Genomic DNA, 27265 nt, shown 5'->3' with positions numbered 1-27265 from the left:
ACAGGACTCTGTTATAGTCCTCACATATGATCTGTCTAATGTCCATTAATATAACGGGACACCTTTATGCAGAAAACTGGCCAGTGCTCTAAAAAGCAACTGTGTTTCTTTAGCGCCTATAAGTCATATACAAGAGGACACCGGAGAACAATATTTTACTACGTAACTGTCAGCACATTTATTTTTAAAAGCTTATTGTAAAAAATTTCTAAAATGCCTTAAAATCCTGGACTGTTTTCTGGGAAACAACCAATACAAGGCTTATATACACAATCCTGAGCACTGCTGTATCATACGAGGCTACAATGCATCATATTGCTGCACATCCAAACGGCAGCATTCCAGGGTGATGTCAGTGGTCCGGCCTCTGTTTTATACAGCCAGCCCCCACTCCCTTCCTTCCACACCTCCTCAATTGTTCCCATAAACTGAGTGACAAACTTCAGATGTTGCCACACAACATCAGGAAGGGTGGAATGAAGACTTTCCTGTAGCCCAAAGGACAGTGACCTCAACCTTCTCCTCTACAACACCTAAACAATAAGGTAAGGCTTTGTGTGCCAATGTGAACGGGGGAGGGAATCTCTTCTCTAAACTGTGAATGTGCATTGCCTTGGCTGTCTAATACTCAATGCATAAAAAACCATATACTGAATGAAGTTTTAGATTTAGTCATTACAACCCGGATTTGTGCCTATTGAACACCCCAGGCTTTTATGTACTCAAATATATTAGCAATAGTGAACACCACAACAGAACATAAAAGGTGAAAAGCCCAAAATAAAGAAAAAGTCCCATCAGAGAACAGATTAATGTTATAGAACGCAGCTAAATATAACAGAATAGAATATATTTCCTTCACTAAGCAACAAGATAACTCCCTGGAGAGGAAAAATTCCATGAATTTGTCGTTCAGAGGTCTGGGAGGCAAGACGCAGTTGTCCCTTTCATGAGAAAATATTTCCCATAATGAATCTACTCTATATTAAAAGGGGTTTTCTGGTTCTTATTGAAAAACATTTATGTATGACCATGAAGTTATCCTGAAAATGGCTAGCTAACACAGGTGCACAGTTAGTGACAGTGTATAGGAGCTTTCTAATTGCAGTTGTGTGAGTAGGACTAGGCCTGTAAGGTCTCCATTCACTAACTGAAACACATACATTGAAAACTGTGAGCCAATGATAAAAGTAGTTATAACATGATTATAGCATATATACATATATGCTATGGCTCGACATCTATGCATCAACAACAACATGTTGTGGTGTAGGAAAAAAATCTGCTGAATCTAACAAGTCTACAAATAATATGTCATGGTCATACTATTCCTCATCATCACCGGTGTTGAAAAGAGCAGATGTGTACCCCACATATTTAGATACCCCCTCTTGATATATATGGCAGGTATTGGTTTAGTACTACTCCAGATGTGTGTCTATGAGGCAGATGAGTGGTGTCCCCCAATGGTTACCTTGGGATGTGGACGTTGCACTGGTCAGAAGTACACAATATAACAGAAGTTTCCTTTCAGCTCTCCTTCCCTGCTAAAAGGAAATGGAAGGAATTCTACAGAGACGTTAAACATAGTAGACTGTTTGTGTGCACTTCCTGGGGACTGCAGGGGTCCTGATATACCCAGACAGTGTTCTGTCAACTGCATAAACACCACATTGCATATATGTATATAAGATATAAATCATAAACCCTCACACTCCAGCAGCTGCGAGAATGACTAGTTAATGCAATAATCCATTGTTTACCAGGAATAACAGCAGAGGCCCCGCCAGGGCTGCCAGCACAACAAAGGACAAAAGTATTTTTAACCTCTGTATTTTTCCCACTTGTGACCTTCTCAAAATCCCCTATTATCCGTAACATGCTCATGTGGGTTTAGGGGCCACAAACACAGAACTACAAGATCAGAACCATGGGATTAGTAAAAATATCGGAAAGCTATGACAGGCTAGGACTAGCTGTACGGGCACCCAGTCTACGTGGGATTAGGTAACAAGATACCAGATCTTCTGAGCAACAGATTATATTCTCAGAGGAAATATTTGATGCCAAAAGGAAATATTGTCTGAGGGTCGGCGATGTCCTTATAGATGATACATAACACACAAACCTACTTCAAAATACATTGCAACCTAGGAGCTATGAGCAGGCCACCTCAACGTACGCCCAAGTCATATCAGTCTTCATGAAGAAAGCACAGTTGTGTGGTGGAGACATGTATGTGAAGCAGACCACAGCTTGCATATCACAGCGAGTCTATATGCTTCTGGTTTATGTCTCTGTCTGAGAATCCAGTAGAAAGCCAAGAGAAAGCTGAAATATCACAGTGCCCAGACTGATGGCATGTGTTTCTTAGCCTAATATGGACTAGAGAATACACTATACTTCATGTGTAACACAGAGAACATTCAATAACATCCACAACGCTACCCAACTCGGATAAATCTTACTTCTGGCCTAAAAAAATGTAAGGAGACAAGAGAGGAGAATGTAGAAGAGGCAGTGCTACATATCTGCTAGAATCCCGTCTCCTCAATGACTAGCATGGCTTGGACTTGCATGCTTTGCAGTTTGCTTGTCACTAACATTATTAACCCTAGTTGACTGTCAAAGTCTATGAAGCTAAAGTGTGAAGGATCAATCCACGTTCCAAGGTTCGTTCATGGCAATGGCTGGTTTGGGGTTGATGCATTTATTAATATGCATGGTTCACTTTCACTATGAGTTTTCTAACTTTCACTCTCCTGCTCACTCAGCTTCACCACGGACCTCTAAAGTCAGGGAGAAGAATAAGTTCCTCCTTACACTCGGGAAGCACTCTCTCTATCCCTCTCTGCACTTCTTCTATAACCCACCACCCGCACCTCTCTATCCTTCTGTAGCCATGGATAAAGTCCAGCACATAACCCGATCTGCCATGAGGAGAGCCTCAAACATTGAGGTCAACCCGCAGACCCGACAAAACCTACAAGAGCTCTTTGTCAATTTTTCTCTGATTCTCATCTGTCTTCTTCTCATCTGTATCATTGTGATGCTCCTCTGAGGGTCTCCACCGCTGTAGATTCCCCACCAGACAGACTAAACTGCCCAATGAGGCACCGCCGTAAGGATGTGATGTCAAATCTATAACCATGCACCATTTCTTGGCATTGTATGCAGTGTCTTGTGTCTTTTCACTTGTAAATTAATATTTATATTATTGCGCAATAAATATACAGTAACATTGTCCTTGCAGCCTATAATGCGATCTAATATAGGCATTCCGATTTCTAGTATATGTCCTCATGGAACGATGTTACTGAAATAAACGCCTGGTCACAACACACATTGTCACTTCTGACTTAAGATTTGTCGTGAAGCATTTGCACAGCTCGAATTGTTAGCATTTCTTAAAGAAAAAGTGTGTCTGTATTTGTTCTGTGAGATCATGCAGTAAGAGATTCATAGAAAATATTTCTTTAATGGAAAGAGGGGAATAAGCAGCTGCCAGACTCCTCTAGTAGTGGTTGATATCAAACTTCATCTGCCACCTGGGACTGACATTTACAATAGATAGTTGGATGGCTCTGCTGAAACCTAAACTGTAGGGCCACCTTAGAAATGCCTTCATGAGAATATGTTAGTAAGCTTCCACTTAGAATCCTTTTTGAGGTGCCATACATGGGACTGTAAAGGGAACCTGTCATCATGATGCTGTTTAATCTGCAGCCAGCAATGTTATAGAAACTGATACATGGCTTGGTAGGAAAAGATTCAGTATAACTTATTGATCAAAATCCCTGATGTTTCTGTGCTTTGGAGTCCAGTGGGCGGTCCCATCTCTGCAAGCACTATCATACAGGGAAGGCTACCAGTCAGAAAGACCACCTACTGGACATAAGCATAAGTTTGCACAGTGCTGTTTTTCATGAAAAAATGTAAGCACATAGACAACCATTTATTCACATGGCCATAAATAATAGCCATGCGATGGTCGTTTCTGAAATGGTCATTATAGAACCTATGAATTTAAATGGGTCTATTCACATGCCACTATCTATAGATTGAAACAGGTAAAGATGGTGCTTGTCTTTTTTTTTATGGCAGTGAAAAACAGACTGTATTCAATATACTTATTCAAGTGTTTTTTTGTTTTTGACAAAGTGTTTTGAAAACGGACATGTGATGGACATTACTAAAATGTTTTTCACAAAAATGTGAATAAGCCGTTGATTTTTTTTTTCCGCAATATATAAAGGTGCTCATCTCCATGTGCTCTATAGCATGCAGGGTTTAGATTAACAGGAAACATTCCAGGTGGTCCCAGCACGTGCAGCATACAGTAATGACCTTTCCTATGGTGCCCCTTAAGTTTAGAAAACCTTATGTACATTTTCCTTACCTAGTCATGGGGGCAACAGGCGGCTTCATCTAGTCATTGTGCAAAAAAAAAAAAAAAAACACCCTAAGGCATGACTGACATGGTCCTTCACTGTTGGTTGATATCCTACCTGACTGCTGGCCACAATGTGTATTAGTAAGGTGCTGGTCACATCACGTTTCTTCTTTCAGTTTACCAGTTCCACTTTACAAATCTGTTTGTTTTTTTATTAAAAAATGGATACAGACATGCATATATTTTTACATTAGAAAGCAGATGGATTTTGTTGAAACTGTGGTGTAAGAATAGGAGAAGGATAGGAGAACCACCCAGGCTTTCTTTTGAGGAGTGCTTGAGAGGTTTGTTGCATAATTCAATTTCGATAGTGCTATTATACTAGAGTATAATAAGAGGAGGCCCAGGAGAGTGAAAATAACAAAAGGCTATACTTACCTTGCCTCACTTCTCCTTGGCACCCGGTGGTCTCCTGGCGTTATTTTTTGGCCCATTCCAGCTTCTGGATGATGTCACTTGCCCCTAGGTCACTTCTGAAGCCCAACCACAGGTCTCAATGGAGACTTGGGGGCAGAGAACGTTACCCAGGGGTTGAAAGATGCCAGAAGACACCTGTAGATCACCAGAAACCCAGGAGAGATGATGCAAAGTGAGTATAGCTGTTTGTTATTTTCACTCACCTCCCCTAGGCCTCACTTATTATACTTTGGGGTCGGAGAAGACCACCGTAGTATGCATTTCCATCTGATTGGAATTTGAGTTGATGAAAAACGCTTTTCTGTTCATTAAATGCAATGGATTATGAAGTCATGAATCTAAAACAAAGTCAAAAGCATGTACTTTTGACATGTGTTTTACTAACAGAAATCTAAGGGAATGATGAGGAACGCATTTTCACACATTTTTTTGTGTGTCAAAAAGTATCTATAAAATAGAAATAAAATAATGTGACATCTCCTTAGAAAAATGACTACGTGACTAGTTCAAGGTGTACCCCATCCCTTTGAGTAGTTAATGTAAATTTGCATATGCCGATCTAAGGGTTTAATAGATTATGAACGGACTTATAATTTAACAGGAAGTTTAGCGAGGGGCACCATAAGAAAGGTCATTACTTCATCCTGTATATGATGGGACCAGTTGGAAAAACCCCGACAGGTTCCCTTTAAGCTGCATTTTCATAGTAACAAGCCATCTCTAATACATGTGAAAATTTGTATAAAGCAGAATATATGCAGCTCTGACCACTGTGGAATGACCTGTATATGTATTCACTGGATCTATTAAACGAGCAAATGGGCTGCACAGAGAAACCCCCAGACTGTTTCACGCGGTAGACAATAGTCAAAAAAACAAGAAATTACTCCAGCATGCCCAATTATATATAAAATATAACTTTTACTTCAAAAATTTAAAAACATAGTACAGACATGGATCCAGGCACGTACAAAAAACAGATAATCTTACGCGTTTCGGGAACAAGGATGAGGTCCCTTATTCATGGCAGCAATGGTCTTCAACAGGTAATGATATAGCACTATGTAGATCATTCACTCTTTGGCTGTTTTAGCTCTGTGTTATTCTGTGTTAATGTCTATATAATCTACTGCTCTTTCTCTGTATGGCTTTTATACTGCTACACTACAGCTCCGCCTGTTCTGATAGGCTCCTTACTAGAAGCACAAGCCCACTAGGGTACATCTCAATAATAATATAGTCATGGTAAAACCCATAAAAACAATATTGAGGGAAGAACAATAACCAGAGAATATCTGGGTGAGCTTTTTTTTGCCCAACAGTGAAATATGTTACACACCGCAAGCAATTACAGGACGGTTTACATTAAGACGATCAAGCTCGCCATTAGCTGGGATTATTATAATGATGAAGTGTATGAAAATGTTCCCAGGGTAAAAGTTCAGCAGTGAATAATATTGTCTTAGTGCCATGGTAACTCATTGATGAACGGCATCCAAAAATCAGGGAAAAAAAGGAAACCGCAAACTCTCCTTAAAAGCCACCACGCAGTTCTGTACTTCTGCCATGTAACTGGATACTTATACTAAAAATAAGAAACTGCTCAACAAACAGAGAAATAAAATATTATGTTTATTGGTCTAGTTGGTTTATTGGCCAATTTATTCTTCCATCAAGTTTCTAAGACTGGGTACACACATTAAGCTAGTGTGCCGCACGGCCTGAGAACAGGCAGCAATCCTGCAAGCGCTTTACTGCACTGCTGAAACATACTGCAAAGAGGGTTGTAGAAACCACATGGCGTCAAGTCACTGTAATAACAACATATGACTGTATCAATTCACAGTAAAACATGTGCAGATTCTGGCAACAGGACATACCATCACATTGTGTGACCCACCCTGGAGGTAACTTTACATACAATTGTTTAATAAAGGGTTTTCCTGGCTATAAATACTGATGATGTATCCTAAGGGGAAGTTATGAAAATCAGATCAGTGAAGGACCAACATCTGACATACGTTGATACACAAAGAATGGAGTAGGACGCAGGCGGTTCTGTCCTCAGTATAGTGGTCACACCAGATTACTGTAGAACAGATCCCATTCGCTTGAATAGGATCTAAGCTGCAGTGACTCAGTTCAGTCACTACACATAGAACAGAGCTGTACGTTTCCTTATCCATTCTCAGTCTATCAGGTGGTGAGCTGATCAGTGAGGGTGCCAGGTGTTGGGTAATCTCCATAGGTTATTGATGACCAATACTCATTAATTTTAGTACCTATCACCAAGTAGAAGATACTAATTGCCATACATCATTTGATTCTTGCTTTTCTCCTGGTCAATTTGGCATTTTAATTTATCCATCTATTCAAAAGATACGGCCCTGGAAGGTTACATGTAAATTAGCTTTTATCCCCCCTTCATTTTCCATGAGAATGAGAAAGACAAAAGATTCCTGCCCACTTAGGGGATAAGAATAATCATTTACAAGTCTTCCAGGAGCCGTATATTGTGAACAGCTGGACAGATTCTAAGAATAAAATTGATCATGAGCACAGACAGACTCAAGTGATGTGGCATTTAGTGCTGACTGATCCTTTTTAAAGCCAAAGATGATCTTTGGCAGAAAAATTGTTGAAGACGTTATAGACATTTCCGTCAGTACAATCACCTCAGTTGTTGAGAAGGGGTTTCCTCTACGAATGACTGGTGGCATCATTGTTATCTTGCATTTGCTCTCATGCAGCAATATAACACGGTACACGTATGGCGAGTAACATTTACAGATTGTTCTGGTCTAGCACATGTTCTACACATCATTGATCTCCTGGCCAGTCTTACTTCAGCAACACTATAACCAAATGGAATAAAATAAGGAACGTTACATAATGTAATAATACCCTGCTTTAGGGTAAATTGTGGCCAATTTGTGGTGTAGTCTAGGCAATGTATATCCAAATCATATTACAGTACAACAGACGTGAAGGAGATTCTAACATATCCATTTCCACTATCTGAATATGATACAACTGTGTCTTCAACCATCACTACAATATAACAAAACACGTCACATATGCTTTCTCCCTAGACAAAAAAAAAGCACCTTCAAAGGCTCAGCCGTAAGCATTGAGGAGGCCGATCACAATGGATCTCGCCAACAACAGAGGCCTCAACCTCCTCCTGAATTTTGTTCTGATCATCATGGTTCTTCTCCTCATGTTCATACTGGTAAAGCTACTGTGAGATCCTGGGATCGGATACCTTACCATGATTAGTGAAAGTCACCAAGGAGGGTATGACCCATCTGGGACTTAAAAGTGAAGCTACGAGGACATTTCTTACAGACAGTTCTTCATTGCTGACACTGGGGATGAGACTGGGGGTGACACTGGCTCTTTTAGCATCCCATAAGTAACTGTATACCTCTGTGCTAAGATTCTCTATCGCACGCAGTGTCGTACATGAACGTACCGCTGACATGATGAATACCAGCACCAAGGATTGGACTGACTAGAAGGGTCTACAATGTCACAACCCTTACCCAGATCTTGAGGAGCTAAGAAGACGACTCTGGAAAGAACTGCTTAAATGTGTGTCGCCTCAGACGGTCAGCAGTTTGTGTAAGCATTTACTGTAATACCCTTAGATCACAGTTTAGTGGGCACTAGTACCAAGATATGCAGAAAGCACTGATTTCTATACATTTACTGGCACTTTTGTATAACGTTTTTTTCTGAATTCACTTCTATAACTATGAGATAATAAGTTAATAAAATACACAGAGTATCCAGATGATTCCTAGATGCATATAGTTGTTTGAAAGACCTAAATCCTCTGATAAATCCATTGGATTCAACTTTTATCTAGATATCAAAATTGTTTTCTGACTACGAGAATCATGATAAAAATCCCTTCAATGTATAGTCACACAGTCTCAATTTTCACTAGAAACTGTGCCCAGCTTAAAGCTAGCCATACACATTAGAAGGATGGCTGGCTTATAACCATATTATTGATTGATAATTTGTTCATTAAATTGGTTATAAATCTAATCCCAATACCTTGTAGAGGAGAATCTATAGTTTTCCAATATGTCTCTGTTATTCCACTTTACACATATGCGAATGATGGGAAAGTGATTTGGGAACATTGCTTACCTTGCCTGAGCTTTGGTCTCAGCTTTAGATTCTCAAGAAAAGCACACTCATTGACAAATAAACAAACATTGATTTATAGCTGAATGACAAAGTCATATGTGGAAATCGTAGAATCACCTCTAGAAGGTTCACAAAAAATTTACTGCTGACAGTCTCCATTTAACAACTATCCAATGTATCCAGAAGAAAAGAGGCAGTAAGTACGCTGGTCCAAACATACAAATCCTTTATTAATACATAACACGTTTCGGGGACAAGTCCCTTTCTCAAGTGTGCGTGTGGTTTTTTTTTTGTTTCTTTTCGGTTATCTATTTAACAACTAAACTGGGACTATTTAGCAGTTAAAAAAGTGACCAATGACACTAAACACCAACAAAAATGTGTATGGCCAGCTTTGGGTTAAGGACACACAGAGTAGTTGTTGTACATGGATAAAACCCAGTCTTGGATGCAGTGGTCAGTGACTGCACAATTTTGTGGGAACAAAAAAAAAAAAAAAAAAAAAAAGTATATAGTACGGCATGAGGGCAGCGTTTACCTGTGTATAGCATATGCTCTTATCCTAACTGATGGAAGTGTCTAAAATCAGTGTTCAGATAATGATGTGTATCCATCTGATATGGGGGTTATGGGGATTTGTCACGTAATACCCAGTCATGTTGGTGTACTTCTGACTGCATTGTGACTGTAAATAAATACTATTATACCAAATAACCTTGGTTCATAATTCATTTTTAATATCTGTATCAAGGGTGGTCAGCTAATAATCAATCAATAAAAATATCACAACAAAATTGGCCATATTACTAAGATGTATACACACCCATGCTCAGCTCAGCAAAGCATGCATGTAGTCTTCGTACAGACAGCGAAAGAAGCCACTTCCAGACAGCACTGGTGGCAGCAAAGTATCGGACATGTTAAAATCCAACATGCCTGATATTTGCTTTTTCTTAATATGTGCTGTTGGGGGAAGAGCCCTTTACACATGTTCGATAGTGAGTCTTTACTAATGTGCATAGCTGTACTGGAGTAATAAGTAATAAAAGCTAAAATCAGCTTATTTTGTATACAGTAGGTTTAATCTGCCTTCTAGAGAGTAAAGTGTACTTCTATAAGACTGAAATAGTTTTACAGATTACAGTTTAAGAAACATTGCTATGTAGCTGCTAATCCTATTACATTAATCACCTCCATACACCGCCACAACAAAAAGAAGGGAATGGAAATATGGCAAAACATTTCTGTGTAGGCTAGCCTTCATCTATGGAAGCCAACAGCGACATCCAGAGGGCCATGTGCCAAATAACACCCTCTAGCAATCTGTAACTGTACAATCCATTCATAAAACCTGTGGATCTTCATATATCCTTATTACCAAATACTATGAGAAATCAGGAAGATCTACTCATACAGGACCAGTTGCTTTTATGGCCCATGTTTTAAGGCCGTGAAGGGTCCCTTTTGTACAGACCTCTAATACTCCACCCAGAGTTATGGGAATATACTTTAATAGAATGGATTACTGATACAGAACTTGTATGATATCTGTAAGAAATAATAATAAAAAAGATCTCTATTGTTTGCTGGACTGCTGAGGCATATGATCATACAGAGTACATATGTATCCACAGGGCATCATTCACCTGTCAGAGGCCAGAAGCGTGCCTTTGTGGCCCCAAATGAGCTGTTATATACAAACAAATCTTGTAATTCCAACTTTTGCCAGTAACCCTGTTCCTGTTTCCTACAAAAGGACACCATGGGCTGGAGCAGATCCTATTCACTTGTGTGGGAGAGTTTTCTAGGCCTCCTCTGAAACATGGGCAGAGGTCATTGTGTAGCAAGGAGAGTAGATAAGCTGTGAAATCCTCTATTGTGACTGCAGAATTCTGTGTCTTCTCTACAAACACGTGATTATGTGTGTGCTTATAAACCAGGTGGCTGCTGCAAAGAAAACAGGAAGTCTTAGCAAATTATTTGGCCTAATGGACAGTGTCAGAACTGCAGACTTTTTAAAATAAATACATAGAAAAATTTTAAAATCCTCACCAAAAATTCTTTAACAAATACATCCTATTAATATTATAAATGTGAAAGTTTGTGGGTTTGTGAGTTTGGATGTTCGGATGTTTGTTCCTCAATCACGGAAAAACCGCTCGACCGATTTGGCTGAAAGTTTCCACAAACATAGTTAATACACCCGATTGCGCAATAGGCTACTTTTCGTCACAATAGCGCACATACGTTTGTGCCAGGACCCCCACAAAACCCAAACTCACACCACCATCTCTGCAATCTCACACACTTTGGACCATAGCAAGCCACAAAATTCATATTGCCCTCTACAGCCTCACCCCTAACCCCACACAATCACATATACTTTACCACTTTGCCCCTCACCTTAACGATACTCCAGGAGGCTCTCTTTAACGCTCTGGAGCAGCCATGTTTGCCGACCCCCACCCCTCTGACAATCCGCGACACCGCCCACCCATGTCAATACCCCTAGGCGGTCTAATAAATGCAAAAAAAAAAAGTTTAAAAAAAAGTAAAAAAATATATAAAAAAAAAAATAAAAAGGATTAAAAATTCAAATCACCCCCCTTTCCCTAGAACACATATAAAAGTAGTTAAAAACTGTGAAACACATACATGTTAGGTATCCCCGCGTCCGAAATCGCCCGCTCTACAAAGCTATACAAATATTTTTCCTGTTCGGTAAACGCCGTAGCGGGAAAAATGGTCAAAAGTGCCAAACCTCCATTTTTTCACTGTTTTGATTCTGATAAAAATTGGAATAAAAAGTGATCAAAGCAATAACATTTCCCGAAAATGGTAGAACTACAAAGTACACCCGGTCCCGCAAAAAAAGACGCCCTATACATCCCCGTACACAGACGTATAAAAAAGTTACGGCTGTCGGAATATGGCGACTTTTCAAAAAATAATTTTTTTCAACAGTTTTGGATTTTTTTTAAGGGGTCAAAATGTAAATAAAACCATATAAATTTGGTATCCCCGGAATCGTAACCAAACACAGAATACAGGGGACATGTCATTTGGGTTGCACAGTGAACGCCGTAAAACCAAAGCCCATAAGAAAGTCGCACAATTGCATTTTTTCTTCAAATCCACCCCATTCTGAATTTTTTCCCTGCTTCCCAGTACATTATATAGAATAAATAATGGTGGCATCATGAAGAAAAATTTGTCCCAGGAAAAATTAAGACCTCATATGGCTCTGGGAGCGGAGAAATAAAAAAGTTATGGGGTTTAGAAGGAGGGGAGTCAAAAACGAAAATCAAAAAATGCCATCGGCGGCAAAGGGTTAACTTCAAATACTTCTGTCCCAAAGTCACTATGTAAAGTTTCTCACAACACCGTATATATAGCAGCTCTAATACAAAGTAACTTCAACACAAAAGTCTCACGTATTCTCTGAATTACAGCAAAAACAAGATATAAACTTACATTTCATATCCCATACCTTATACACACTACGAAAACCTTACCCACGCCTGTATATACCCACTTCTACAATCACCGCAGACGAAGTCGCGGGTACCAGCTAGTATGACATAAAACTTGAAAAGAAAAGGTCATTTTTCTGGTGACACATTCCCTTTAAGTCACCTTAACAACTGATCCCACTGAGGGGCGGCCCCAGCTTTAAGAGCTATAAAATATCCTTTTCATAAACAGTGGTACAGTGCAAGAAACACATTTCATTTGTGTAAAGTAGACCAGAAAAAGTAAAATATGTCATCTTTGGACATTTAAGTTAGGTTCACACCTGTGTTCAGGATTCCTTTTTGGGTTGTCTGCTTGGGCCCCCACAAACAGAAACCTAATCCGCTTAAAAAAGTGGTTACCTTCAGAAACCTGCGGAACCCATAGACTACAAAAGGGCAAAAAACGCGGAGAGAAGAGTGTTGCTTGCAGGACTTTTCTCTCCTGATTTTTAAAGCAGAGAATGAAATTCCCAGGTGAAGACCGGGCGCAGGTGTGAACCTAGCCTTAGAAAGTCAGAACCTGAAAGTCAATGCATTTACCAATTTATCACTAGCATGTTCTTTTCTGTGGATATCTGCAAAATATGTTGCTAAAGGCCACTACTATTTAGGCTAAAGATATTAATAACCTATCCTGAACCCCAATAAATCAGCTGTGCATAGCAGCGGCCAGCACCAAAACATACACAGAACATGGAGGCAGAAGCAGAAAACTCCACGATCAGTGTAGTGGTCCAGGCGCTGAAGCTTAGTGAATGGGAGCTCATCTTCAGTTACCTGACCAGAATAAGAAGATTATTCAGGAAACATTGGTTATCAACACATTTCTAAAAGAAATGGATCACAAGTAAATGACATATTTTAAAAATCAAGTTTTATGTTAAACTAGCCTCTGCCCGCGACTTCGTCTGCGGGTTGTTGGGGTGGATGATCCACCTATATTCAGCAAATTGCTGCCGTCGATGGTTTGCCCGCTCCGGCATTTTGGCTGTTCTCAAGCTGTCCTGCTGCTGAACTTTTTCCTCACACTGTGCCTGTGATTGTTCTGGCATCTCAGCAGCTCGCTGGGACGCGATATAATGAACGTGTTGTTGGCGTTGATGATCCGCATGCTCCAGCATTTTGGCAGCCCTGAAGCTGGCCTGTTGCTGAATTCATTCCTGGCGCTGTGGGAGTGATTGTTGTGGCATCTCAGCTGCTCACTGGGATGCCATATAATGAGCGTGTTGTTGGAGTTGATGATCCGCATGCTCTGGTGATTCGGCAACTCTTAAGCTGGCCTGCCACTGAACTCATTCCTTGCGCTGTGCCTGTGATTGTTGCGGCATCTCATCAACTCGCTGGGACGCCATATGAGCGTGTTGTTGGCGTTGATAATCCGCCTGCTTCGGCAGCTCTCCAGTTGGCCTGGCATTGAAGTTGTTCTTCGCACCGTGCCTGCAATTGATCCGGAAATTCTGCAGCTCGCTGCGACGCCATATAATGCATGTGTTGTAGGCATCGATGATCCCCCTCAGTTCCGCTTGGGGAGAACTCTGTTGACTTCTGGCTTCCTTCATAGCTGTCGTTGTTTGCGACAAATTAGATTTTCTTTTTCACGGCATGTTTAAAATTGACAAACTACCAATTTTGATTAAAGGTGTTTGCCCATGTCAGTTTGTCTGCACTGCCTGGAGCAGATCAGATAATATGCTTATGCATGTACACAATCCACTGAGGGTTAGCTGAGTGTTTACACAGAGAGATAACAGACCTGGCTTTCTCAGAAGCTTAGATAAGGGCAGTGTAATATAGTATATGAACATAAATTCATAACAGTCGCAAAGCCATGTCATTTACCGGGATAAAAAGTGGCCTATATTTTAATCGATGTTACAATCTATGTGCCGAATTTCATTCAAATTCGTTCAGCCGTTTTTCCGTGATTGAGTAACAAACATCCAAACACACAAACATACAAACTTTCTCATTTATAATATTAGTAGGATAGGAAGTAGGATATGTTTTTAATTAAAACCAAAATATCCTGAAGTTGTCACTCCGGACAATCCCATTATAGTCTATGAGGTCTACAGAGGTCTGCTGATAAAAGCTTTTTAAGTGGATAGGGTTTCCATTTCTTCAGGGCCCCAATTGGACCCAAAAGGTGTGTACCTAGAGTATGAACCTAGAAAAAGCTTAATGAAAGTTTGACACTTCCGGTTCTGTAGAAGATTACTTTGTAGAAGTCGCCTCACTATCAGCACAGGAAGGATTACATTGCCAGATATCATTTAAATATAGATAACAGATAGAATCCACCATTCACAACAGCTGATGGATATACCTTACCTGCACCAACTCCCTCTCAAATACACAATGACCACTGTACAGGTCACAGGGCAAGCTTAAAAACCCTGCCATAGACCCCATCTCCAGACTATTGTGTCTATGGTTTATCTGCCTGCTGTAAAGCATCTCTATGAATGTTACTAACGGTAGTAAAGGCAAGATTGCCTCATATACATACACAGAAAGTAGAATTTAAAAAAAACAAAAAACCCTACAACCTGAACATAAAACAAGTTTTACTATCTAGGTTTTAATTAGTTAAAAAAAAAAAAAAAAAAAATTATATATATATATATATATATATATATATATATATATATATATATATAATATTTATTAATAATAATAATAATACATGTGATCTGTATTTTTGCTTGACAACACTTTGTTAAATATATTTGCAACTGCATTAAGTAACCACAAGGTGGCGGCATAATCAAAGATAAGCTGTAAGTACCTGCGTAAGCTCTGTATCTTGTCGAAGATGTTCTAATGGATTCCAAGCTGAAAAACAACATGATTCCTCTGGAGTTCGTCTGTCTTGAGAATTTGCATGGAGCTGATCTGAAAGCCACATTTGCGTTCTTAAGGAGGACTGAAAGTTGGCTCCAGCCTGGTACCCAAAATAACCGTGTTTTTGCACATATGAGTCACTAATAGAAGGCTTACTTTCCGGTAAGGCACTGTAGGTCATATCCAACGTATGCCTCCTAGTTTGTGGAGCAGATTTAGTAAAGTCACTACTGCTGCAGCTGTCATATTTATACTTCATCTCAATGTCCATAAAATCTTTCTTATCTAGATCCTTATCATCCAGTTTAAGAGCTTCCATGCTGTAGTGCAGACATGCTGGCCTATAGGCTCGTGGCTGCTGGGACAGAGTACTCTCTCGACCCATGCGTTCAAGGCTATGTCGTGACCCAGATTTGTCCATTCGACCATCCTGACCAAAAGCGTCCTGAGTACTCAATTTTGAAAGAGACGACCACTTCTTCATAGGCCTGGAGTCCTTCATGTCAAGCGGAGTGTCAGTATGGCCATATGTTCTACTAGCTCCTGGTAAAGAATAGCCACTATCCCAACAGGAAGGGTCCAGCTTGTCCTCTCTATGTCTAGGCAGTGATGACCTAGCAGTAGAGGGCATGACATGGGCAGATGGAAGACAGACCAGTGGGTTCACTGGCTTAAATGTGGATGTGCCACTGGAAGTTGAATGATCTAAATGATAAAAAGAACAAAAAAACATGTTAAATATGAAATTGAAGCAATACAATCTTCAGCAAATATCAGAATATAATAAAAACCGCATTAAAGTGGTGCTTAGGCCCCACCAGTCTGATAAGTCAGGTGTCTACTCAGTTGTCAGGGGATTTTTTTCCTGCACCAATGAAGGGCTTGGTAGATTTTGTATCTTCCATGTAGTATAACAGAGTGAGTGAATAATTCTCTGCTGGCACCAACATGCAAGGGAATGAGTCCTCACGGCAATAACCCCTCACTACTAATGTAAATGACAAACCGAAATCTACATCAACTACTGGCACTAGAGCTTTACCACTGTCAAACTCACACTCCATACTCCGCACATTGCACCTACATTTTTGTCACGAAAGATGATCCCAGGGTAAGGTAAAGGTGTCAGATCAAACAACTCCTGAAATGAACTGTCCTTAGCAGAGCCTAACAGGATTACTCACGCCTAAGCAGCTTTCTAAATGCATCCTTCTGGTCAAGTACACACAGGTCAAGGGTAGGGCGCAGCCAGATTTCAAGTCTTATAAACAACATGCATCTCACATTTGACTTCCCACCAATAACCTTTTCTGAAGTCTCTATAGAGAAAGCACTGTACCTCAGCTCATCCACTATAAGGGCCAGTTTACACAGAGTTTACGGGCGCGCATTCTGGCACGTATACACGTGTCAGAATGTGAGCGCTCAAAACAGATCCCATTCATTTCAATGGGTTGTTACGGGTGTATAACGCGCGTAATTTTGCCCGTAATGACCCATTGAAATGAATGGGAACTGTTTTGAGCGCTCACATTCTGACACGTGTATACGTGCCAGAATGCACGCCCATAAACTCTGTGTGAACTGGCCCTAAGGAGAACAGAGCAGACTCCTAATATAAATGCCTGGTTCAGTGGTTATTATAACTCTAATTGGCCCTATAGCCCGGTGTCTGAAGTGAACAACCTAAGGGGACGGTGCTGTCCCTTTAAGGTCTGTTTATCTCTGCCTGTCCTTATACAGCTACTATACGCACGTAAGCTAAGAATAGAAATGCTGCATAGGTAGAGCAAACACACACTGGAATATACAGTATTGTGGCACTTCTGCCTTTCATCAGCTTCCATTTTGTAGGCATCTGAACAGATTGGCACATGATGGCACAAGATGGCTCAGTACATACAGATGCTGCAGCCTAAGCAGACAGATGGCTGGGATTGTACATGTCTTGCATTCATATATTTTTTTTTTTTTTTTTTTTTGCATTTTACTGATACGTACTCCACCTTCTAATATCTCGAGCAGGGGACATTTTCTTAAGTTTTAAAGGGCCATTGTAACTGGTAATCTGCAGCCAGACTGGATGTATGAAGGAGCAAGAAGCTACAGGAAACTGCAAGCGGCTCGGCTCTGAGACAGGAACAGATCGATAGAAAGCATGAATCAACCCATGTAATACTATGCCCTCTAATGACTTAACGCCTCCCCTGCCAGTCCGCCTGACGCCAATTCATTCATGATCCTAAGTTACTCTGGACAATACTCAAAATCCCCCCTTCCCCATTGCAAATGCAGCCATTCTCTGTGTCACTTGTCCCATACATCTGGGCTTTTTCAATGGGAGAAATTAACACACACTTAGAAATACTTGGGATTCTGTGAAGTCAATGTACAATACCAAAGGGTTAAGAGCTATGAACCATGTGCCTGCAGGAGCAGGTTTTCATGCCTGACACATGCGAGCAATAGGCCCTGCTGTAGAACAGCTGAACTGCTCTGGGAAACTTGCAGCACAGTTAGTCATAGACATCTACCTACAATCTGTACAGACATGAGATATAAAAAAGCTCTAACCACATTAAAAGCAAATCCAGCTCAGCAATGAAACTGGGATTACAGAGTCACTATGTCACATCACAGCTGTAAGCCACTGCCTTCATGATCCCTTACTTTATTCTAATTATCTCAACTTCTGAGGCTTGTCAATAACACTGATGTGTAACATCATGTAGCTGCACTTTTTATATATTTACTTCATTCTAGCTGTTGGCTTTCCATTTAATATAAAGTTATGAAAGTTGAAGACCACTCATTCACATTATAGCTCTTACCACTCCCAAATTCGCTGAGGGTTCATGTCTATTTCAATGCAAAGAGGTGAGTAAGACAACTCAACATGGGACTAACTTAAAAGAACAATTCCGTGAAAAATCCAAATATTGCTACTTTGTAATACCTTCCAGTGAAAACATTCATACTGTTTTGGTGCATCAAGCAGCACATGCATTAAACCTCTTTTTGTAGGTTTTTTTTTTTTTTTTTTTTACAGGTATTTAGACCAACATAAAAGTCTTGATAAGTCATCTTGCAATCTTGCAACTCCCCCACTCCCCCCCCCCCCCACTTTACTAGCTTTGGCAATGCCAAATATCTATTCGGACGTGCCAATAAAGCTTTTTTGATTTGATTTATCTAGAATGGGAAACCAATGTTTAATCTGGCCTACATCTTCGTGACTACTTAGGGGTCTGCATGGGGTTACCGCACGATCCTCTATTCAGATATTACAGTAAGAATACGGATAGCCACATACATTATGGCATTGAGCAATCTAGGTTTGCATTTCTTTAGTGTCTGCTGCTGGTTTGATACATTTCCCGACTATATAACCTGCTGACAGGAGGCAGGGCCTGTGTATAACCGCAGAAATGCTCATACTACTGGCGAAGTGACAATACTGCCTTGTCCCGTGATCTAGCAGTGCAAGGCGCACAGATCAGTGACGGCAGCACATTGTAAGACATTAAAGCTGTGTTCATTCTCACTGGCAGATCTGTGGCGTGTAACATGGCACAGCTGTCCAGTCATTTATATAATGGCACAATTCATAGCACAAGGCCTTATCTATAACCCTGCCAATCCAGGACAGACACATACACAGCAACCCAAGAAACTGAGCTTCTACCGGGATCCTTGCACAGAAAACTATCTTTTATATCTAAGGAGTCAGCCTCCTAGGGCAAGTTTTAGACAAAGTGTGGCCCTGGGCAAAATTAAAAGCTGATATGAAAACAACACCATCGTCTTCCAGTGAAACGCTCTATAATAATGCCTCCTTTCTTCCAACAAAGGAGGCATTTTCCCACACAGTATACTATGCAACCCACTGTGCTCCACCAGTATAGTGCTCCACATTAACCTAACACAGTATAAAATGCTCCAAAATGGCCTTCGCACAGTTTAATATACTTCCTAGAGGGGTTCAACCAGCAAAATGCTCTACAATGGCCCCATACAGTGTAATATGCATCCAAGAAGCCCCACACAATATAATACACTCCACAGTGGCCCCACACAGTATAAAAGGCTCCCCACACTGCCCCTTGCTCCCCAGTACAAAGCTCTACAGTGGCCCATAGTATAATATGCTCCTCAGAGCCCCCCCCCCCAAAAAAAACAAAAAAAAACATAGTCCTCCACAGAGGCCATACAGAATATAACATTCTCTCCAGAGGGCCCCCTCCCCCATTGTAATGCTCCACAGTGGCCCTACAGACTCCCTCAATACTATTATTATATTATATTCTGGGGTCTTTTCAGATCCCAGAGTATAGTAATGGAAGGCCCAAGAGAGGTAAGGGAAAATAACAACCAGTTATATTCACCTTGCCTTACCTCTCCTGGGCCCTTGCGCTGCTCCGCTGTCACCTTCTTATTCTCTGTTGCTGACATCACACGTTTTGGACGTCACCGCTGAGGCCTGTAATTTAGCCTCAGCGGTTACGTGGGGCACGCTGTCTGTACACCCCACATAACCTCTGAAGCCAGGGTTCAGCGTAACATCTGGAACACCAGAAGAGGACACCAGACCCCTAGAACAGGTGAGTAAAAAAGTGGCCTGATTCCAGGATCTGGAATCATCAGGCTCCAGATCCTGGGGCCCCTTTGAGAATGGAAATCCTGGGGAATTGCACAATTTGTACCATCCCCCTAACGCCGACCCTGCAGCTTCCCAATACCTTACAGATTATATCAGAGGTTACAAACATTTCAAGTCTACAGGGAGGGTGCATCATTTTCACTTTAATTGGCCATCTCACTCTTGGTACAGCACATGACAATTGCATATCATCAATGAAAAAGTCAGGAATACAGCCAAAAAGTACTGTTCCCCATCCATCATTAATACAGCACCACTAAGCTTCTAATCACACAGGGTCTCATCTAGGAAAACCAGTACAGACACAAAGCAGAGGTGCAGGAAGCAATACTTGTCAATGGCCACATTCTCAAGCGTACCTTGCACTTGACTGTCCATTCCACCTCTTTGATCAAGCCCATTTCTACCAAATAGGCAGAGATTAAAACAAGTTTGACCCCCACCCAGGTTTTAGGTCTCTGCACCAAGAGCAATGGTTCTGTGTCAGAAGGCAGTGATTGATTTGTACATGTTGAAGCTCTCTTACATAAAACCCTACTGTATAGCATAGGATGCACTATTTCACATGAAAGGTGATTAAGACTGAAAGTCCCACAAGCCTCCTCCTTGTGAATGGAGCATCAGTGCCCTTGAATGACTGGCGATTGCAATAACGGAAGCCCCATAGTAGTCATTGGAGTGCCAGTAAAATAAGCAGACTGGCTATCCAATTCACAAGGAGGTAGTATGGTGGACATTTGAGAACTAGGATTAGACATATATACCTATACTGTGACTATGAGATAATTGTCCTTTATGGCACGACCACTTATATCAAGCAAAGCTTAATATTTTAACAGTTATTCCTAGTAATAGGTTTCATCCATTTATTATTGAAATGCATCTCTATTAACAAAGCAACAACCAGGCACGGGCTAAATAATAAGACATGTGCAAGAATACAAATATTAAGGGGGAGAAAAAAAATGGCACTTTCATAAATGTTAATTGGTACCAATCTGGAGCCAATAGTTTATCTGTCCACAACAACAAGCCAGAACAAGTTTTTATGCTAAACTTCCCTATTCAATACCATGGTTTATGGGCAGGGAGTGTTTTAGGGAGCAATCCTTAACTTACTTCAGCTCTTATCTCAGCTCCAGCACTTTTCCCTCCATTTACATATGAATAAACAGCGAATATTAAAGGGATTCAATCATTAAAATTCAAAGTTGGCTCTGCCCGAGGCCCGACGGCAGAGCCGACTGCGCATGCCTAGAAGTTTGAAGACGACGCAGGGAGAGGCCGTTCCAGGCGAAGATAGAAGCGGCACTGGAGATTTCTCTTGCAGCATTGAGGACGCCCCAAATGCTGTGAGAGAACTCATTTGCATACAGAAGAAAACCAGGATTTCTAACGAACCGCGGCCCGGAGAAGACATCTAAAGCTAGGAGAAGAATAGCCTTTCTTAAGGTTATTCCTACGTGTTAGGGAGAAAAAAAATTAATTTTAATGATTGAATCCCTTTAATGAAGATGAGACTCCAAATCTAAATAACAGAGGCCTATTTATAAACTGTCGCATCACCTGTACTAAGTGCTGGGATTAGGTTTAGCACCAATTTACTGTTAACAGACTTAAAGGATTTACATTGCTTTTTCCTTGCTGGATTTACTTCACTCTTGATATAAAAAAGCTGCATCTAAAACAGCATGCGTTTTTCTGATTTATAAAGTAGTTTCCGATCTTCAGAAATGCAATGTGAACACTCCCAGGCAGTCTTGTTAGGGAGCTCACGTCAGATTACCATTAATTAGGGAATGAAACAAAGTGAGCCCATAAATTATAAATTATTATGCTAGAAATATCACCATTTTATGCAATATTCATAGACATTTTTGTTCTAGCAAACTGCATATTCCAAATTTCATCTCCAGGCCTTGAAAGAGAAATATTAAGTATTTCTGCTCTAATAGTAATGTGTCCACTCTGTCTATAAGGATTCGGCAATTAAGAAACGTGACAAGAGAGGGGGATCAGGATTAAGTAGATTGGTAGGATGGAGGTTAGAGTGCTAACAAGTAGCATATGGCGTGTACAAGGGAGGAGAGCAGAAACACTAAGAAGGAAATAGTCTTACTGTTCAGAACAGCAAACATAAGAGAATAATGTATATTCACAGCACGCAGTCAGAGCAATAAACAAAACTAAAGGAAAGTCCCAAAAATCTATTCCAACCCCCATCACCTATATTATGTACCATGAGACCATATTCATACACATTGTTACATTGTGTTATTTTTGCTATATTAGCGTCTCGATTATATGAATTGTCCACAAAACCCAAATTACTGCCAGGCATGCTGTAATAACTATAAATTATTCTTTTCACTATGTGCCATCTGTACACTGTTCTAGTTTAATAATAGAGCTGAAAGGAGTATTGCAGGATCAACACAATGATGGCCTACCCTCAAGATAAGCAAGGAATCAATACCATATCCGTGGGGGTGCGACGCTCTACGCCCCTACAAATCAGCTGTTTGAAGGGACCATGCAAGGAACATGGCAGACACTTCAATGTTTCCAGGACATATACCTACACCTAGACTAGTAATGGTAACACAGAGCATTCCAGGTTCTTGTTTAAAGGTAATACAGATGTCTTCAGGTTTTTAGCATCTACGCTTTTCTCTTAGTGCAGGTACAGATGCAATAAAGAGAAGAATAAAGCTGCGCTGTAATAAATACAATGTACTATAAATGGATATTTTGTATCCTTGTATGCTTTTGTTTATATTAATAGTGGAAAAAACAAAAACCACACACACAGCTAATGGAGACTAAGCAGACAAATAAAATACTGTGTAACAGCAGTGCAGGATAAAAACCTTTTAGCCGGGGGTCCGTGGCGCAGGATAACATGCTGATCCCAGATTTAGACAAAACAATCATCCTAAGGCTCCCAGAGGACCAGCAAAAGGAGATTATCAATTCCCAGCCCCAATGTGTGAGCCGGATCCTATTCATATGAAAATCTCATGAATGTGTGAAGAATGTAATTACTCTAATGGCAGGGCCTACACCTGATGCCAAACAAAGACACACATACACACAATGGCAAGCAGCTGTAATGTCACTGCAATGGCTTCACCAAGATGCTGCAAATATGGCTAACAGGCCTCTAGATGTGATCATATGGTGAGTCTCCTGACCACTGAGCTGTGTCTGTCGGGTGGGACATTGTTTGTGTATGTGGAACAGTGACTGACTATGTAAAATGCTGCGGAATATGATGGCGCAATATAAGTAAGCTAAAATATATAAAGAAATGAATGTTATTCCACTACTGGGAAAATTAAGCATTACACTGAAATCAAAGACATAAGAGTGTAATGCATAGATTTGCAGATTTCCATACAGTAAAAGATGCCCTTTCTAGTCACCTTCTCTGGCTTACAGATAAGAGTCCTGAGCTCATTCCCCTCCCCCCAACCCCATTGATCTAGAATTCCCCAATACAGTCATTTTGAATCAATACATGTGTACTGTATATATGGATAGTTATATCATACAACTTACATACAGTAGTATATAGTACTATAGAAACTACATAGTACATAGAAAGGATGTCCTAGAGTTGGATAAAGTTTAACAGAGGGCCACTAAAGTGATAAGGAGAGATGATAAACTTGTAGAAACATATATATGGCCCTTAGGGTTGGTTCACATCTGCTATTGTATTGGCATCCGGGGAGAGTAGGCCGATACTACGATGCTACAGTGCAAGAACAATGTTTAACTAAAGGGGTATTCCGTATGACTAACATTTCTGAAAACAGGCTAAATATGGTATAAAAAAGCAAAAACAAACAAGTAAAATAAAAAGTGATACTAAAGCTCTCCATTGTCCACCACTGCCTGGTCCCTCTTGTGACACAGGAAATGACCATAAATCAATGGCCACAGCGGTGACCTACAAAAGTCAGCGAGGGGCTGAGCAGCGCCCCCTGTGTGCAGTCCCAGGACAGGGAGTGGCAGTGGCTCAGCTAGCCATCACAGCTTTTATTACCTGACCCCATTCTCAGCCTGCTGGTATCCCCTTTATCAGGATGGCTCAGTAGACTCTGTACATAATATTGAATCAAGGATAGGCACAGGCACCTTACCATGCCTCGTGTGAATAAAAACATAGAGAGGTAAAGGAAAATATATTTGTTTATTTAGGACAATCATATTCCAAGGAACTGTCCGCAGTAGGACTCACTATTCCCTATTTGTATGTCTTTCGAGTATGGGAGGAAAGCAGATACAACCCATACAAACACAGGGAGAACAAAGATTCCTTGCAGATGTTGTCCATCATATCTTCCATAGATATTACAGGATACTTTCCGCAGTCAGGATCCTTAGAGACCTACACATATGATATTATGTGCTCAGACACATAAGGGAGAACACGGGATTTGTACAATCAATTTCCCCAATGGCCAGTCTGGGAAAATGATGTAACAACTCCTGAAGAGCTACTACAAAAAACAAGAGACGGCAGCTGCTGCGTACTGTTATCTGTATAACTTACTATATAAACTAACTTTCTAGAATAGACCATGAATAAATGCAAAAACTACAGATAAGACTGGCTTCCATCCATGTAAAAAAAAATAAATGTATAACAAAATTTATCAGATCTATGCCATAACCTAAAACAGCATACAATGTAATTGGTCTAATACAGCCTGCAAATGTAAGCAGCATTCTGTGAGCTATCGCGTTTCTATCCAAATAACCTCTGGCTAAAGCAGTGACATTCAGAAGGGATCTGACCAGTTTGTGTCCTCTTTAAATTGTATTTGCGTGGCAGTGAAAAAAAAAGATGATCCATCTGGCACAGCTACCTCTCTGCGTAACATAAGCCTGCCAAGACTCTCTAGAGAGCGTTCCCTCCTACCTCAGGACAGGCTCTGAACTACTTACATTGCCGTTTTTCCTCTGCAATGCCTTTCTATTACATTAGGCTTTGGAAATGTCATGGCACTAGAGAACGGGCATTCTAAAAATACCTATTATAAACATAACCCTATATCGGCCCATTAGGGACAAAAGATGGCTTCCTCTGTGCTGCTCATAATGTTACAATCTGGCAGAAAAGGCGACGTGTGAAAGTGATGTCCCTCAAGTTACTGAAATATAGTAAGGCCATATAATTATCACTAAGCAGAGTCAATGTGGAGAAGTAAAACTCCCGGGGAATGTAACGACAGCGAGTGCACTTTAGGGTCATCGAGATGGAGGCTTTACATTCACAACTAAAATCTCATTTACAGCATGTGTGCATGCGACTAAGTGCAGAGCAGAACATTTAAAAAAATTTTTTTTTTTTTATTTTTAAATACATTAATATATTTTATTTATGGATTTTGGTTGCTTTAGATGAAATTCTGAAATCCACTTTGACCCTTCTGTATTCTTTGTCTGGTTTCTCACTGGAGTACACAGTCTCAAATAAAGCAAGTAAATGGAGTCAAGAGGAGTTCTGTCTTGGCCATTATTAAACACAGAACATTGGTACGTTTGTTCTGTACGCGGTTTCAGATTGTCATTACAGCTGTCCTTTGTGATAATGGTTTTTGTTTCTTGTTTTTTTTTTTTTTTGTTTTTGTTTTTTTTTTTGGGGGGGGGGGGGGTTTGACAGAAAGGGCAGAATGAGTTTTAAAAAAAACAAACAAAAAACAAAAACAAACCAAGACTCAGTTTCCCAATTTTCTAACAGTAACATTCTAGCACTTACTGGGTCACCGGTGTTCTCTATTTCCTGGGCCCATCCATGCACAAAAGAAATGGCAGAATTACTGATAGCAGTGAGCCACTGCTACAGCCATTGACTAGCTGAGTAGGCAATGTCTTGCAAGTAGAAAGGTACCAGGAGTAGAGAGCAACAGAGAACACCATAAGCAAATCAGCGAACAACAGCGAGTTATCCTTTTAACTTTTTTTCTGTCCTTTTCCTTAAAAAAATTATATCTCACCAAGCAACGCCTTTAAAGGGGCTTCCAGGACTTAGGTCAGGTCATGTATATCAGATTGGTTGAGTCTGATACTCCCTTTCCCTCCACAGGGGCTTATCATTCTGGAAATAAGTAATAATTATATCGCAGACTCCACAGCCCCGATTATCACTGGTATCTATGACAAACCAGAAGATGGTTATAATGGATGTGATGACTTTGTATCTGAAAAATACATGACCTCTGTGTGGGGATAAACCTGAAATCTATAGAAATATACAGAACTGCAGTAGTGAGAAAGGATGCTACAATGTGCTAGACTTGCTCCAACACTGTTCATATTGACAACAATGGGCATGAATGAATGGGCATCACATTACCACTCCATATTTGCAATGTATTGTATTAATGTATAGTTACAAGGGAAATGTTTGTTTTGGTACCGTGTTAGCCAGTGGTTATGAAATATATAAAAAAAAAAATTAAAAAAAAATTTGCAAGTCTTCAGTAGGTGATACCTTTTTTAATGGCCAACTCATAATGATGACAGAATATGACGTTTCGAAGCTTCCTCTGAGCTCCTTCTTCAGATATATCTAAAAACATAACATCATCAATGACATGAAAATCTTGATCTTAAAAGGAACTTTAAATCAAGGAAACAGCGACTGATTTATGAGTACAAGGCCATGACCCTATTCCAGACGCTGGACAATGGAATGAACGTCGCACGTGGGTTTATGTCTTTTTATACAAATCATTAAGACAGCCATTAAGATAAGAACCTGGGATCTGGCAATTGATTGTTTGTTTTTATAAGTATATAGTAATAAGCCTCTTCCCCCTCCCTCCTGTAATCCTACCCCTGTGTCCAGTTATAAATATGCAGCCTCTAGAAGGTGTTTTTAGATATATCTGAAGAAGGAGCTCAGAGGAAGCTTCGAAACGTCATATTCTGTCATCATTATGAGTTAGCCATTAAAAAAGGTATCACCTACTGAAGACTTGCAAAGTTTTTTTGTTTTTTTTTGTATAGTTACATTAATAAAAGAATATCTCTTTGTTTTTTTAACCCGTTTGGCTCATAAAAAGGGTATACTATAGTTACTGGGATAGTGGAGATGGGGTTCTCAAAACGCAGATTTCTGCTCCCCAAACTTTAAAGCCCTAGAAGGGTCCATACAGAGCAGACTTCCGGCAGCACATGTAACGTCCATTATTCTCAATG

The 27265-nt window shown here is 40.3% G+C and overlaps 2 protein-coding genes across 4 annotated transcripts in view; one reads left to right on the top strand and one right to left on the bottom strand.

Annotated features, from left to right (window-relative positions):
• The window catches only part of CEP85L (centrosomal protein 85L), a 109519-nt gene that overhangs the window by 41249 nt on the left and 41005 nt on the right, over positions 1-27265 (bottom strand). For both annotated transcript variants that reach the window (XM_075268052.1, XM_075268051.1), the window contains exon 3: positions 15335-16095. In XM_075268052.1, coding sequence (XP_075124153.1) covers positions 15335-16095 — 761 coding nt within the window. The remainder of the gene's footprint in view (positions 1-15334; positions 16096-27265) is intronic.
• Positions 262-9724, top strand: PLN (phospholamban). 2 transcript variants are annotated; one of them, XR_012715326.1, is made up of 2 exons: positions 262-545; positions 7963-9724. XR_012715326.1 is itself a non-coding variant. In XM_075268081.1 (2 exons), the coding sequence occupies exon 2, from the start codon at positions 2903-2905 to the stop codon at positions 3059-3061; it is 159 nt and encodes a 52-aa protein (XP_075124182.1). In that variant the 5' UTR covers positions 262-545; positions 2775-2902; the 3' UTR covers positions 3062-3458. The 2 variants fall into 2 exon arrangements, 1 of the variants encoding a protein (XP_075124182.1); XM_075268081.1 differs by lacking the exon at positions 7963-9724 and adding an exon at positions 2775-3458.

Source organism: Leptodactylus fuscus, chromosome 3, assembly GCF_031893055.1.
Source record: "Leptodactylus fuscus isolate aLepFus1 chromosome 3, aLepFus1.hap2, whole genome shotgun sequence".
Classification (NCBI taxonomy): Eukaryota; Metazoa; Chordata; class Amphibia; order Anura; family Leptodactylidae; genus Leptodactylus; species Leptodactylus fuscus.
This window is presented reverse-complemented; position numbering and strand designations above follow the sequence as displayed.

Bases quoted from the DNA above. Each gene is read 5' to 3' on its own strand.
- PLN (XM_075268081.1), top strand. From the start codon at position 2,903: ATGGATAAAGTCCAGCACATAACCCGATCTGCCATGAGGAGAGCCTCA.